Source organism: Symphalangus syndactylus, chromosome 4, assembly GCF_028878055.3.
Source record: "Symphalangus syndactylus isolate Jambi chromosome 4, NHGRI_mSymSyn1-v2.1_pri, whole genome shotgun sequence".
In the NCBI taxonomy this organism is placed as follows: Eukaryota; Metazoa; Chordata; class Mammalia; order Primates; family Hylobatidae; genus Symphalangus; species Symphalangus syndactylus.
Window position 1 is genome coordinate 80008878 of NC_072426.2, and position 15491 is coordinate 80024368.

Consider the following 15491-nt stretch of genomic DNA (forward strand, 5'->3'; position numbering starts at 1 on the left):
TACCTCGGGGTCCGCACCCGGCTCCTGCCGGGCCTTTTTCGGCCGCACCCCGCTCCCGCACCCCGCTCCTCCTCAAGCCCCACCCGGCCCGCGCCGCGCGTCCCGCACTGAGCTCCTACACGCGCCGCGCCCCGGCCGCACCCCGCGCAGCCAGAGCTAAGCACTGGAGCCCCGCCCCTGCCCGCACCCCGCCCGCCTCCGGCCCCGCCTGGCCCACCCCTGGACCGCCCCCGCCCCGCCCCGCCCCGCCCCGCCCCGCCCCTACCCGCTCCTCCGGCGCAGCCGGCGCTTGCCTCGCTTCAGTCCCGCGACCGAAGCAGGGCGCGCAGCAGGGCTGAGTGCCCCGGACGTGCGCCGCGCCCTCAGTGTCAGTCGTGTCCGCCGCGCCCCGGGCGGGGATGGGGCGGCCAGACTGACCGCCGCACCCGCCACCCAGACCCGCTGGCCCCAGCCGCCGTCCCTCCAGCCGCGGCCCCAGCGCGCACGGGCGATGGCGAAGGCGACGTCCGGTGCCGCGGGGCTGCGGTTGCTGTTGCTGCTGCTGCTGCCGCTGCTAGGCAAAGGTGAGTCCTGCTGGCCGCCGGCTCCCGCAGCGGCCAGGGCGAAGTTGGCGCCGAGCAGCGGAGCGGGCGCGTTCAGAAGCGCCTTTCTGTTTGCCGTGGGCAGCGGGCTGTGCGGTCGCCGGCCACCCGGCCTCGGCTGGGAGCGCAGTGGCTGCGGCGGGCGGCGGGCAGGGCGCCTTGGGCTGGGGCTGGGCGGATCTCGGGCGGGAGCGGAGCGCGGGCCGGGCGGCGGGGGTCAGTGCTCAGAACCCTAGTCATCGCTGCAGGTCTCAATCTGGCCGCGCCCTGCGCCAAAGCCGCGTCTTGGAGCAAATGGCACAGCCGTTTCGGGGCCGGCGTGGCAGACGGGTCAGGGAGCTCCGAAAGCCCGCGATTCGTGCGGAGAGTTCTGTTTCGGCAGGAGACGGCTCGGTCCTGGTTTCCTTTTCCCGCTCAGCGTCCGTGCGTTCCTCCCCCAGCTCTGCCGTCCTGGCCAGCCGAGGGATTCGGAGGCTCTTTTGAAAAGATCGCTTTTCCCTCGTGCGTTTTTGCCGCCCTGGTTTTTAAACACCTAAAAACCGTGATTTCTGGGGTGGCTCCCCCCGAGGGGACGCCGTGATTGGCGTCCCACCGGCAGCCCTGGAGTCGTGTGGCGCTGGCTGGCAGAGATGCTGAAGATGCGGCCATAGGAGGCCCACGGCTTGGGGTGGGGAAGGGGTTTGCGCCGCCAGCCAGCGTCGGTGCTGGGCCTGGTGAAACCGCAGGTGCCTTAGGATCCCAGCATTAGGTGTGGCCTTGCAAAGATGGTCATCGACCCCACCCAAACTCTGGCAGAGTGAGCCGCAAGGCTGTAGAATCTTTGACCCCTTGGCGCGCGTTTTGGTGTCCCTCAAACTGGCCCTGACTTGATCCCCTCCAAGTGCTTGTGTATGAACCAAGTTTCCCTCTAAGAGGGAAGGAGCCCTGGCCATCCTCCCTCACTCCTTACAAAGGGCTTTCTCCATAGCCTTTGGGAACAGAAGAAGCCATGGCCCCAGGCCCTGTACAGACTGAGTTTCCAGGCCTGCCTGAGACTTCATGTGTGTGACCTGCGCCTCAGCTCAGCATATGCTGAGGCCAGAGTGGGTCCCCAGTCCACCTAGCGAGGGACAGGGGAGAAGCCCTTGTCCTCCTATCTATTCTGCGTATTAGGACTTTGGGGTCCCAGTGCTGCAGGGGGAAGACACGGGGCAGAAGCAAACAAGGCGCTCTGACGCTGTCTTGGGATTCTGGGCTGTGGCTTTGGCTTTGAGGTTGTGGGCAGGGGGTCAGGTGTGAACAGCTGCTGGTGTGCTGGGCAGGGGACTTCCCCACACCCTTCCACCGCCTTGCGTTTAGTTGGGGTGGCCAGTGAGGCTCTGGGGGCCGGCTTTTGGCACTCAGCAGGCATGCAGGTAGCTTTCCGTGCCCAGACCCCTGGCCCACAGACAACTTCCCCAATCCAGAGATCGTGAGCCCCTAGCCGCTGGGATAACCCGGACACCACAGTTGGTGGCACTGGGAGTGGAGAGGCAGCCCCACTCCCTGGAGTAGACAGCTGGGGCCTTTGAAGAGGCCTGCGGGGCTCCTTCCCAGGAGCCACAGCTCTGGAGGTTCTAGCCGCACTCTTGGAGCTACCAAGGACCGCCCCAGTGAGCCCTGCCGTGCTCCCCAACCACCCCACGGGGACAGCTCGGCCTCAAGCGCCCTCTTGCGGACGCTGCACTTTAGTGGCTGGGCCTGATGACAGGCACAGACCGGGTCTCTAGAGGATGAGAGTCCTTCCCCAGCTCACACACTCACACTCACACTGGATCACCATCAAGACACACTGCTGCCCCTTCTCACAGCACTTGCCCCCAAGGCTGTGAACATGCACAGCGTGGTTCGTTCACACCCTGCCTCACCCAGGTCCACACAGGGACCCCAGCCCCTCTCATCACTCATACACACAGGGACCCCACGTGTGTATATAGGGGCACACACCTCATACCTGCAGGGCATAGCCTGTCAGCCCCAGCTACGCTGGAACCAGAGTGAGAGAACCTCCATCTAAAAGTTACATTCATTTAAAAGTTGCTCTTAAAGGTTTCTGGCATTTCACTGCTCAACACAGATATGGCTGTCCCCGTTGCTTGGATGAGGAAACTGAGTCTCAGCTTCTGGGGTTCCCCCCAGGTCCCAGGCTGACCCTGCACCTCGACCTCCCACAGCTCCTAAGCAAGCCTCTTGTCTCTCATCTTCCTGGCCTGGCCTCTTGGGTCCTGTTTTGCAGCAAGGAAGGACATTTCCTCTCTGCCCCTGGGCCCCGGGGCCTTCTGCTCCCAGCATGGAAGAGCTGGGCACTGTGACTTGGCAGGGCCCCGATCCAAGCTGCCAGACCACCCTCTACAGAGGGCCTAGGCAGCCCACCTCTGCCTGAACCACCAGGTATCAGCGTGGGCAGCTCAGGCCAGGGGTACAGCTCCCCCTGCTTCATCCTTTTCCTCCTCCCCTTTCTCTGGCCAGAGGCTTCACCAGGTTCACCTGGGCCTGGCCTGCTTTCTCCTCCACTCCAGCTCACTGACCCTGTCTGACCTCCAGGAGCTGCCTGCAGCCCTCACTGGTGGGCTGGGCCTGCTGGGGGCCTGCAAGCAGAGAGCAAATGGGGAAGTGCATTGAGCTGATTCACTAAATTGCCTTTATTCTGCAGAATCACTTTAGGGACAGGCTGAGGAAATCACTGTTTCCTTGGTGGTGTGAAGAAAATGGGATGCGTTCACCTAGTGGGGAGCTAATAGCCTTTTAGCCAGGGGAGGAGAAAACCAATTAAAAATTGCGATATCTGTTAAAATGGAACCTGGGGTGCTAAGGGGAAGGGAAGGCCCTGAAGCTGCCATCTCCCCTGAGACCTTCCCCCTCTGCAGCCTGGCCAAGGACCCTCTAGGTCCCCTCCTCTTAACTGGATAAGGCTAATACCAGCAGTAGCACCCCATGGGGGCTCACAGTGCACTGCCCCTGTGCTGTGCCTACTCACTTCATCTTTTCCAACAAGTCTGCAAGGGTCATGGCCTTGGCCCATTTCACAGGTGAGGAAACTGAGGTTCTCATAGCCTATGGACTCGAACCAGTAGAGAGGATGCAGGAGCTCCCCAGCCCTGGCCCTCTGGCTTGCTCCAGCCCGTTCTCTGGGCCAGTGGTGTGGGTCCAGGGTGGGGCTAAGGAGGGCTTCCAGGGAGGTTGCCCTGAGCCTGTCCACCCACTGGTGAGGCCCCCCACCTCGGGCTCCAGGTGCCCTCAGGACATCCCAGCCCAGATCCCAGAGTAATGTGTGGCACCATGCACAGACGCTGAGACACTCTCTGGGTCTCGTCACCTTTAGTTGATGTCTGGGAGTCCTATGGGTCTGGGGACAAGCACCAGGCATGGCTGTGCCAGCAGAAGGGTCGACTGTGTGTGCTCCGTGGATGGCAGGAAGGCATCTTGCTGCCAGTGGCGGTGCAGATGTTCAGCTGGGACACCAGGCTGTGGCCCTTGCAACCAACATATGCCTGAGGCCCTGGCATCGGATGGAAGCTACTGCGCTGAAGACAAGGGTGCAGGGATGGGGGTTGGGCATCGGGGGGGGTACAGCTGTGTTTCCTCATGCAGGACAGGGCCTTCCTCCTCATCTTTCCCATCCTCCACGACAGCCTGGGAGAAGAAAGCCAGGGAATAGGGGCAAAGCGGGGCGCAGCCCCCCCGGCTCCCTGCTCCCCTCCTCCCCTCCTACAGAGGCACTTCCTTTCCACTTCGGGAGCCCCTCCCTGAGAAGTGGGCCCCCTGCCCCCCTCCCTGCTTCAGAGGCTGCTTCCTGGTGCCAGGTTATGCTCCCTCCCCGTTCTCTGCTGTGCCCTCTATCTCTCCACTCCTCTGCAATTATTTTTCAGCAGAGCGACTTAATAGTAACAATAATAGTAACGGTAACAGTAACAATAATAGTAACAACAGCAGCCTGGGAGCACTCCTGAGGGAGCCTGGGCTCCTGCCCTGCTGCTCTAGGGCTGGGGACTCTCCGGAGCTGTCTCATGGCAGGGAGAGACCGTAGTCAAGGAGACCCTGTGTAGTGACTTCCACATGCGTGTGTGGCAGGGGGCGGGGACTGGGCAGTGACCACCAGGCAGGGAGCACACCTCAGTCATGGTCACAGAGAAGGTGATGGCACCGGGGCCGTCTCTCCCTGCCCGTCTGCACCTGGGCCTGCCAGAGCTGTCTTCTGTGCTCCATGGGGTAAGGGAGCACCCCATGGCTCCTGGGAGGCTGCCAGTCAGTAGGACTATGGGGTCAAGTGGGGAGGTCTCTTGGGGTCCATGACCCAGGCACTGCACCCCTCAGGGCTGGAAGGGGAGAAGGCCCCAGGTCCACTAGAGCCCCTCTGGCTCCCCCACTAGAACAGCAGCCAGGGCTGGCTCAGGGATGGAGGCAAAGCCTTGGGGATTGATTCTTTGCCCCTGTGAGGCAGGCTCTACCTCTCATAGGAGAACTTTGGTGGACGGGCCCTCTCCTGACCAAGGCTCTGGGACACTTGGCGGCCCCTGAGGTCCTGCCTTACCTCTCTGCCTCGTCCCCCCTTCCCTGAGCTCTGGGGCCAGGCCTGGGCACATGGATGGGCGCTGAAACAATGAGGCCTGGACCTCCATGGAGCTCTGGTCCCACAGCTGTGTGATTATGGGGGCCTCAGGGACCCCGCTCCCCACCATTCCCCAAGCCTAGAGGCCATGAAGCCCGTGGGTCCCTGAACTGTCCACCCTGAGACCCCAGGCAGGGCAAGGCTGGGCAAGAGCAGGCAGCGAGGCGTCCTTGTTCCCACAGCTCCTCTTGGCTTGGCTCCTGGCCCCTGAAAAGCCTGGGGCAGGGAGACGGTGCCAGCAGGACCTTAAGGACAGCAGTTCAGGTAGCACCTGGCCCTGGAGGGAGCAGGTGGCCAGCTCCGAGCAAACACCTCTGTTTGCTTTTGCCTCAAGGGTGGCTCCACAAAGTACAGCAGCCCAGGCACCACCACAGAAAGGTCACCGCTGCACCTGGAGAGGTGTGCGCCCACCTGGTGGACCAGCGGGCGTAGGCTTTCCTCCCTGATACCAGGGAGGGCCTGGTGCTGGGGCTCTGTGCTCAGGGGAGAGCCTGTGGCCCTACAGCCCCAGGTCCTAGACCCCCTCCCAGATTCGGGTGCCGCAGCTGCGCTTCCACTCCTGGCCCTTGCTCCTCTGTGCTGCTGCTCTCTGTGCCCTGCAGGAGCCAGGGTTCCAGGGAAGCACCTGAGGGGCAGTGTGGCCCTGGGGCAGGAGCAGGACAGTGGCCACCAAGCTGTTTCCAGTTCCTTTGTGTGCCTGTGACTCCAAAGGATTCTTGCCCTTGTGTTCCTGAGAGGGAAAAAGGAAACATGTAATTTCCTAGAATTTAAGTAATGATGGGGGAGATGTGTGCTCTGGGTGCCAGGACGAGGGTGGGTGAGCTGGGGGTGCAGCATGAGTTGGTGCAGCTCCGGAGGGAGGGAGAGGGCTCACTGGGTTTCTTCCTCATACTACTTGCCAGTGCAACCGGCACAGACCCGGCAGCTGTTGCTGGGCTAGGGGCCAGGGGCTTCCTCCTGCTCTGTTCCCCTTCCTGCTCAACCACTATTGCCTGTAGGGCATCTGTCACCCCCGGGAAGCCTAACATTTAGCCCAAGTGGGGCCTGGCCTGGCCCTCTTCACCCAGGGAAACAACGGGGCTCATAGGCACTTGGTGACATGGGCACATTGCTCTGCCATCGTGAGGGGCCAGCCTGGCTATGGGACCCAGCACCAGTGGGCAGCCCACAGGTTGTCTCTGCAGGAGACTCCTCTGGCAGGTCACATACAGGACGTCCCACAGCACCTTGAAAACTTGTGACCCAGGAAAGCCTCAAATTGTCTTTGCTCCCCTAGCCTCCCCACCACCTATATCTGCAGGGGCAGGTGCGACTGTACTTGGTGACAGGAACACCCCCAGTCTCAGGGGCTTAACACCATCTACGTGTTCTGCTTGTGGCATAGCCTGGCATGGCCCTTACCCACTGGGTGGCCACACCTCCCAGCCCGTGTGCCTGGCTGTGTGCACAGGAGGGCACAGAGCTTCGAGAAGCCTGAGGCTTAAGGAGCTTTGAGGCCTGGGAGGGGGCCACCGTCACTTTCCCTGTGTTCCCTGGGATCCTGTCACATGGCCCTTCTCACCCCAGGAGGCTTCAAGTACAGAGGACATGGGGATGGGGGCACTCAGGGGTGTACCTGCACACACTTCTGCCTACTGGCTCTCCAGCCCTTGTTCTCGTCCACATAGCAGGGGCTGGTGGAGGGCCCAGCAGCTGAGGGGGACAGAGGGGGAAACAGGGTAGCGAATAGTTATGGGTTACTCTTTTTTAATTGTGAAATTTATATAACATAAATTTAACCATTTATAAGTGAACCAGTTGGTGGCATTTAGCACATTCACAGCATTGAACAGGCATTGCCTTAGATCCAAAAAATTTGCATCACCCCAAAAGGAAACCCCATACCCATTAAACAGCTGCTTCCTGTCCCCGGGCAACCCCCCGCCTGGGTTCTGTCTCTGTGGCTTGGCCTGTCCTGGAACATTTCATCTGCATGGACTGTTGTCTGGCTTCACTCAGCATAAGGTCTTTAGGGTTCCTCTAGGCTGTGGCATGCGTCAGCCCCTTCCTGTGAGGGGTAAATAGTGTGCCGTCACCCATTCATCTGGGGATGGACACGTGGGTGCTTTCCCCCTTTTGGCCGTTATGAAAAATGCTGCCAGGGACATTCCTGTTATAAATACCTGAGTTCCTGCTTTCAGTTCTTTTGGGTACATACCCGGACATGAAATCGCTAGGTAATTCTGTTTTATTTTTTGTGGAGCTGCCAAACTGTTTTCCACAGTGGTTGAATTGTGTTGCATTCCCAAGGGTTACAGTCTATCCACATCTCACCACCACGCGTTATTCTCTGTTAATCTCTGGTTCATGTCTCACTCTGGCCGTGCAGCCAGTGCACAGTGCTAGCTCGTTGTGGCTTTGGTTTGCCTTTGCCCGCTGATGGTGTGCTGGGCATCTTTTCCTGTGCATGCTGGCCAGTTGCATGTCTCTTTGGAGAAGCGTCTCTTCGAGCCCTCTGCCTGTTGTCTAACTGGGTGGCTGTCTTGCCGTACAGCTGACTTTGCTGTTGCATCTGCATCAAGAGGTGCAGAGAAGCAGCTTCATCCAGGGCTGTCACTGTCAGTGATTGAGCCCCAGGTCCCTTGTGAGGAGAGTGTGGATTTGTCTGATTCCTCACATGGGCATTGAATCACCACTGCCCTCGGGGACCTTGAGGACATTCTCAGAAGACCTGGACTCTGAGGCCTCATTGAGCACAAACATCTGGAAGCCATGGTGTCACTGCTTGTGCATAAGAAGGGGCCTCCCAGGAACCGCCCTGTGAAGGATGGAGGAAGGGGAAGGTGCAAGGAGCCAGCAGACCCCCACCCCACTGACGAGACGAGACTCAGCAGCATGGGAACCCAGGGCCTCCCTCTCTCGCTCACCCTGAACCCTGACTAAAAATAACCAGGCTGATAATCGGATCTGCTGTAAGTTGATTATCATCATTGCCGTGGTGTGATGTCATGCTGCCGGGCCCTGGGGCAGTTTTCTCAGGACAGCGGTGGATGCACCTAGGCAGCTCTGGAGGCCAGCACAGAGCTGGGGGGCTCTGAACCAAGGGTGGCAGGCAGCCTCTGTGAGCTCCTGCGAATCTGCTTGGTGGGGGTGGAACACTGGCATCCATAGGCAGGCACTCTGTGCTCCCAAGGAGGAGTTCCTGTCCCCATTCGCAGCTAGGGACAGAGCCAGGGAAGCCAAGCGCCCAGCCCTGGCACACAGCAGGGAAGCACAGGGGCATGGGCTGGGCCGCTCTGCCCTGCCTTTCTGCTCCCTCCTGCTGCTGAACTCTTTCCTTTGGACTAGGCCTTTGTCTTCTTGCCTCATCGTCGGGGCCTGGGAGGACACTTGCAGTCTTAATCCTGTTTTGGCCCCATGTCCCTCACCCCCCAGGGGCCACCTAGGCCAGAGCCTGTCCCGATTTCCATCTCGGCCACCATCTGCTCCTCGGTCCCTGGTCAGGAGCTCATTCTGTGAATACTCCTGCACAGACATCACATGGACTCAAAGGGCATGAGGACCTCGGCTGAGAGGAGCTTACACATCAGTGCAAACCTCTCATTTTACACATGGAGAAATCGAAGCCCTGAGGGAGGTGTGAGTTGTCACACATGGGGACAGTGTCAAGTGAAGACTTGATACCACTCCCCTGGGCATCCCCTTCCCTGCATGGCATCCCCAGCCTTGGGTTTGGATTCCTCTTCACCCTTGATGTTGAGGTCTTTGCTCCCAGGACCTGGATAACAGCATCCAGATGCACATGGTGCCCCCACATTGGGCTGCCTGGCTGTGACCTGGGGCATCGGGATTGGCGGCTTGTCTGGCCCCAGGTCTGTGCTAGGCTGAAACCTACTGTCTCGGGGGCTCCTGACTCTCTCCGGTGCTCCTGACTCTCTCCCTCCACTCTCCACTGCTCTTGAGAGCAGACCCTCAAGCCTTTTTTGTGTCCTCTCTCCAGGGAGAGCCCAGCTTCTGCTCTGCAGCCCAATGCAGAAGGAGTGGTAACTCACGGTGCCTCGGCTTCTCTGCATGCCTGTCACTGAACAAAGAAGCTCAGGCCAGACTGCAGCTTAATTCCTAGCCTCTGTGTGGCCTCCAGCAGAGTACCTGAGCTAGTGCTGCCTCATTTTCCTCCTGTGTGAGCTGGGAATCCTCATGGTCCCTACCTCTGACAGTTGTTTTGATGCAGTGGGTGATGCAGATGAAGCGCCTGGAGCAGACCTGCTCATGAGGAGCACACCGTGGATTCCCACTGGTTAATGTTGAACAGGAATGAGAAGGGGCTGGGGTAGGGCGAAAATGGGCAAGACCGTCTCAACTTGAGGAACATAAGCTGACAGATTGACTTAAATTAGCACATGGACATGCTCTGAGTCACTGCCTTGCTGAGTGCATGGGGACAGTTGCCCAGGCCAGAGGCACCAGGGTCAAAGCCAGTGGTGATGCCCTGGCCCCGTTGTCCCAGGCCAGGGCCAATGAACAATGTAATCAGCTGGGGCAGACTCTACAGCCCTGCAGCCAAGGGGGCCAGTGACGCTTACACGGTCATCCACAGGCCACTTGGGTGGCCAGTCCTGTTACAGCCAGGCCTTGCCCTAGGAAAGAAATTAATTATAACCTAATTGGCAGTTTCCTTTGCATAGAAGCCGGAAGCAACTGCCAGTGAGGCTGGTGATTAACTCTGCAGCAGCTGGGAAATCGCATTTGGGCAGGAGCGCCCATCATCTTGGCCAGGCCGCTGCAGCTGGTCTGGGTGTGGAAGTGTGGGTGGTGGCCATCGTGCAGCTTAGGGCCTGGGCCCCTCAGAGCAGAAGGCTGGGTCTGTGTGCAGGAGGTAGCCCTGGGCTGCCAGGTCCCCCAGTGCCCAGTTGCGGACCTCCTCCTCCCAAACCTCAGCCATGCCTGGACCCGTTCCCCACTCACGGCAGAAGGCTGCATGGCTTTTAGGGGTGTCAGGAGGCTCATGTCCTGGTTGCAGTTCTACCATGGGTGTGCAGCGGGAATTCTGGGCCTCTGTTTTCTAGCATGGGATGGGATGAGTGATTATCTCTGTTCAACAGCAGGGGCTCAGACCGGGTATGTGAGAAGAGCCTCAGTTAAGGAGGGCCATGCTCATGCATGCAGGGATCGTGGTGCCTTCCAGGCCAGGGCCTGGCCCCATCTCTCCTCCTCAGCTGCTCTTCCAGCTACTGGCCACCCTGCCTGGCTGGAGGTCCAAGAGGAGAGGTATCTCAGGAGATCCTGCACTCCACACCTGGTCTCCTGCCCAGCATTTTGGAAGAACGAATTTTTAAGTCTGGTACTGAGGCTGCACTGCCATGATGATGACTGGTGTCACCAGGACACCAGGGAAGTAGCTGCCCTTGGTGTTTATTGAGCGCCCGGTATATGCCCTGAGCTGTCCATCCATCTGCAGAGGCCAGTGTTTTCTTGATGGTTTTACAGAGAGATGCTTAAACCCGGTGAACTAAGAATGGGACAGGCTGTCAGATTTTTCTCGACAGAGGTATTGGCTTGTTAGTGGGTACAATTCAGCTAAGGAACCAGGGGCTGATGCAGTGTGCTCCCGAAGAGGGGCTTCTATGGACTCCAGTTACCAGAGCCTGCCCCAGGCTTTTCCTTCACACCCGCTCTGTGCCGGGGATCAAGCAGGGTTATAAATACAACAGCGGGCAGGATGAGCCAGTGGTGGCCCTGTGGGTCTTCACAGCCCAAGTTTCCTTCCATGGTTAGTGTAGGTTAAACCTGGCAAAGCTGCTTTCATTTGGAAGTCTCAGGATGCCAGCAAAGTGATGAGAGTGGTGGGGATACAGGTGAGATGGGGGTGGTGCTGGTGATAGTGGTGGTCATGGTGTTGGTGTTGGTAGTGGTGGTATTGGTGATGGTGATAGTGGAGGTAGTGATGATGGTTGTGGTGGAGGTGATGGTAATGTTGATGGTGGAAGTCATGATGGTGAGTGGTGGTGGTGATGGTGATGGTGATGGTGAAGACGGTGGTGGTGGACGTGATGAGGATATTGATGGTGGAGGTCATAATGGTGATGGTGGAGGCGATTGTGGTGGTGAAAGTGCTGGTGGAGGCAATGGTGATGGTGGTAGTGGAGGTCATGATGGTGAAGGTAGGGATGGTGGTGGTAGAGGCAATGGTTGTGATGGTGGTGATGGAGGCGATGGTATTAGTGGAGGTGATGGTGATGGTGATAGTGGTGGTGGAGGTCATGATGGTGAAGATGGGAATGGTGGTGGTGGAAGCAATGGTGGTGGTGATGGTGGTGGTGGAGGCCATGGTATTAGTGAAGGTGATAGTGAAGGTGGTGGTGGAGGTCACGATGGTGAAGGTGGGGATGGTGGTGGTAGAGGCAATGGTTGTGATGGTGGTGATGGAGGCGATGGTATTAGTGGAGGTGATGGTGATGGTGGTGGTGGAGGTCATGATGGTGAAGGTGAGGATGGTGGTGGAGGCAATGGTAGGAGTGGAGGTGATGGTGCTGGTGGTAGTGGTGGAGGCAGTGGTGGGGAAGGTGGAGGTAATGGTGGTGGTAGAGGTGACGGTGATGTTGATGGTCGTGATGCAGCCATCTTCTTGGTGCTTGGTGCCAGCCACTGTTCTGTGAACTTCATGTGCATTAATTCCTTCTAGCTCCCAACACTCCTGTGTGGTGGGAATTCTGAGTCTCGGTGGGTACAGAGGAGAAACTGAGACACAAATGTATGTCCCTTGCCCCAGGCTCATTACCACTGCAACACACACTTTCTCTCCATCACCCAGATGGAGTCCACAGCCTTGCCTGGAATCCACAAGCTTGCCCAACCTTCCTCTTCTTCCTAAGTTCATGCCCTCACGGCCCGAGGAGCTGGCCTCCTGTCTCCAACCAGCATTCGCCTCCGGCCCTGTGCTGTTGCTGCTCATCTGAACTGTCTCTATCTCCTGCTGCTTTTCCCCTCCCTTCACTCTGGCTCGGCCCCCAGCCCTCCTGTCCTGCTGGGCACTGGCTCCTGCTTGTGGCTGCAGCCCAGAGCAGTCCCTTCCCCTTAGCCTCCACTTGCCTGTCTTTGGCTGTCTCTTGGTCAGGCATTTTTTCAGAACAGGCAGCGTGGGGTAGCCCCCTTGGCCGCTCAACCTGGGCTAGGCACTCTCCTCCACCCAGGGCTGGGCCCTTTAAGCAGGTCGGGCAGTGTCAGCTCAGCATAAGGGTGTGGTGACTTCCCCAGCCAGCTGACCTCAGGGAGGGTGCACATGGGTGCCCCAGTCAGCTCTCCTGATGTCCCTGCCGGGGTCAGGTGTCCCAGGGTCTCCAGCCTTAGGGTCTAACACATTTATCTCTCCAAAGGTAAGGATTCCTTGCCAGGGAAAGGGCTGACAAGCTGCCTGTTTTCTTGGCCAGCAAGCATCCTCCCCATGAGCCCAGGGCTATGTGTGACCAGCAAGCCATTAGCATGTGCGTGTCCATCTGTCCTGCCTGGCTTGTGGGCTGCCAGGATAGCCGCTCCTTTTGCTGTCCAAGGAAGTACTCAGGACCCAGTTGCTGTCACCTCTCCCAAGGCGTGCAGGTGGCATGGGGAGTGCGTGTCCGTTCTTTCTGTAGGACACACCTCAGGACCCCAGGGGACATTGTCAAGAGGCAGAACCAGGGTGCTCCTGCTGTGTACCAGGGCCGACAGCATTGTGTCGGGGAGCCCTCCCCCATGTGCAAGGACACGCCACACACTTGGAGTAATGGAGCACGTGTGGCCTGTCCCACCTGCTAACAGGCTGGCCAGCGGGGCCCTCCTCTGGTTCATAGGCAGGGCGTTTGGAGGAAGCCGTCCCTGCCAAGAGCAGGTTGAGTGTGTGGGCACTGTCAGCCTCATACTCTTGTTATCATCAGACAAGAACCGTGAGAGTTAAGGGAGGCAAAGGCCAGCAAGGTCAGGACTTGGGGCAGAGATGGGGGCTGGGACAGGAGCTTGTTCAGGACAGTGGGCAGGACTCCCACAGGTGGAGAGGACAGGCATGGCCATGCACCTGGGAGCCCTGGGCCAGGCTGAGTGAGCGAGCACCAGGGCCCAGAGTGAGGGGCTGATGGCAGGGGCATGCAGGCAGCTGCACATACCAGGCTTTATGTATGAAGGGGAAACTGGACATGTGTGAGTAGGTCCAGGCCTGGCAAATGGCTCAGAGAGACACCTGTGAACAGCTGTGTGTGGTGGCTGCCCTGGGCAGGGGTGAGGCTGAGAGGCCACTGAACCTCCTGAGTCAGAGGTGATGAGAGCCACCCCCAGATGCAGGGAAGACACAGGGAATTGAGGAAGAGAGCAGGACACCAGGCAGGGTGCACTTAATCATCACTTGGAAACCAGTGTCCGGTAGTGGCTGCCCGGGAGGCTCTTGGGTTGGCACTTGGGCTCGGGTGGGGGGGAGGCGTGGCAAAGGGAAGGGCTCTGTGACAGAAGGCAGCTGAGACTGGGCCGCCTCTGGGCGCTGCCTCCTCTGCTGAGGCCTCGGATGGGTCCCTGCCTTGCTCAGGGCTGTGTGCTCCATGCTAAGCCTTGTCCTCCTGGGGGCTCAGGCACAACCAGGTGACTCTCAAGCCAGGACCACATGCGTGCACCATGGGCCCCTCCCACATCCAAAAGCAAAATTGTATTCTGCAACTGTGTTGGTATAAGACAAACACAATCCAGGCCACTTTATTATTATTTATTCCTTATTATATTTATTTCATCCTTTTGATTTTAAAATTAATTAAAACAAAAATATTTTTTGCGCACCCAGGCGCATGCAGCAGTGGTGCCAGTGAGGAGCAGAGGTTCCTGCTCTGCAGGCTCCTGGCCCCCTGGGACCCTGGCACCGAGGGCTGGCCCTCGTGGCCCAGCCCTTGTGAGCCCTCACACCTGCCTAGAGATGGCACACTCCCTAGCCAGTGAGGGCGCTCTCGTGCCTGGCTGCCGTGGTCTTATGAGTGGACAGCAGCTGAAGTGGGAACTGCAGCAGAAACTGGCCGTGCGCAGGTGTGTACCTGCCCCAGTCAGGAGGTGGCCAGGGCAGCAGGGCGATGCCAGATGGAGCCAAAAATTTCATGCTTCTGTTTGACTTTGGTTCTAGCTGAAGATTTAGCTGCGTACACATCTTTAAAACTGGGATCCCCCTATAAAAACCAGATGCACAGGCAGCTGAAGAAAGAATGGATGAATTGGGATACATCAAAATGTAAAACTTTCTGTGAACCAAGGCCTCAATCAGTAGAGTGAAAACACAGCCCATGGAATGGAAGAAAAACTTGTAATTCATAGATCTGATCAGTGTTAATCCAGAATCTGTAGAGAACTCCTCACACTCAACAACAGCAACAAAAAAACCTGATTCCAAAATGAGCACAGGGGGCCGGGCATGGTGGCTCACTCCTGTAATCCTAGCACTTTGGGAGGCTCACGCAGGCAGATCACTTGGGGTCAGGAGTTCGAAAGCAGCCTGGCCAACATGGTGAAACGTTGTCTGTACTGAAAATACAAAAAAATTACCCAGGTGTGGTGGCAGGTGGCTGTAATCCCAGCTACTTGTGAGGCTGAGGCAGGAGAATCGCTTGAACTCAGGAGACGGAGGTTGCAGTTAGCCGAGATCGTGCCACTGCACTCCAGCCTGGGTGACAGAGTGAGACTCCATACAAAAAAAATAAATAAATAAATAAATAACCAACAACAACAACAAAAATGAGCACAGGGCTTGGATGGACATTTCTCCGAATAAGATTTACAGATGGCCAAGAAGCACATGAAAAGATTCTCAGCATTGCCACTCATTAGAGAAATACAAATCAAAATCACAGTGTGATACCACCTCACACCCATTTGGATGTCTACTATCAAAAAAAAAAAAAAAAAGAACCAGTGTTGGTGAGGATGTGAAGAAATTGAACCCTTGCGCACCACTGGAAGGTAAATAGTGTAGCTGCTGTGGAGAACAGCAGGAAGGCTCCTCAAAGGTGAAACCTAGAGCTGACTTCGGCTCCAGCACCTCCACTCTGGATACATACAAGAAAGGAAGCAGGAAGCAGTCAGGATACATTTGTATGTCCCTGTTTTCAGCAGCATTATTCATAGTAACCACAAAGAGGAAGTTACCCAAGTGTCCATTGACCAATGAATGGATAAGCAAAATATAATACAGACATACAATGGAATATTACTTGGCTTTAAAAAGGAAAAAAATTTTGCTGCATCCTACGCCGTGGATGAACCTCGAGGACGTTATGTCACAGAAAGACAAGCACTGTATGATTCTA

General features: G+C 57.7%; 1 protein-coding gene across 15 annotated transcripts in view; it reads left to right on the plus strand.

Annotated features, from left to right (window-relative positions):
* The first annotated feature begins 290 nt into the window (after positions 1-290).
* RET (ret proto-oncogene) overlaps positions 291-15491 on the plus strand; it is a 53375-nt gene continuing 38174 nt past the window's right edge. For 5 of the 15 annotated variants that reach the window (XM_055275216.2, XM_055275218.2, XM_063638041.1 and 2 more), the window contains exon 1: positions 293-563. In XM_055275216.2, coding sequence (XP_055131191.1) covers positions 491-563 — 73 coding nt within the window. In that variant the 5' untranslated portion in view covers positions 293-490. Of the gene's footprint in view, positions 564-15491 lie in introns of all 15 variants that reach the window. The other 10 variants (XM_055275224.2, XM_055275225.2, XM_055275226.2 and 7 more) reach the window with 5 other exon arrangements.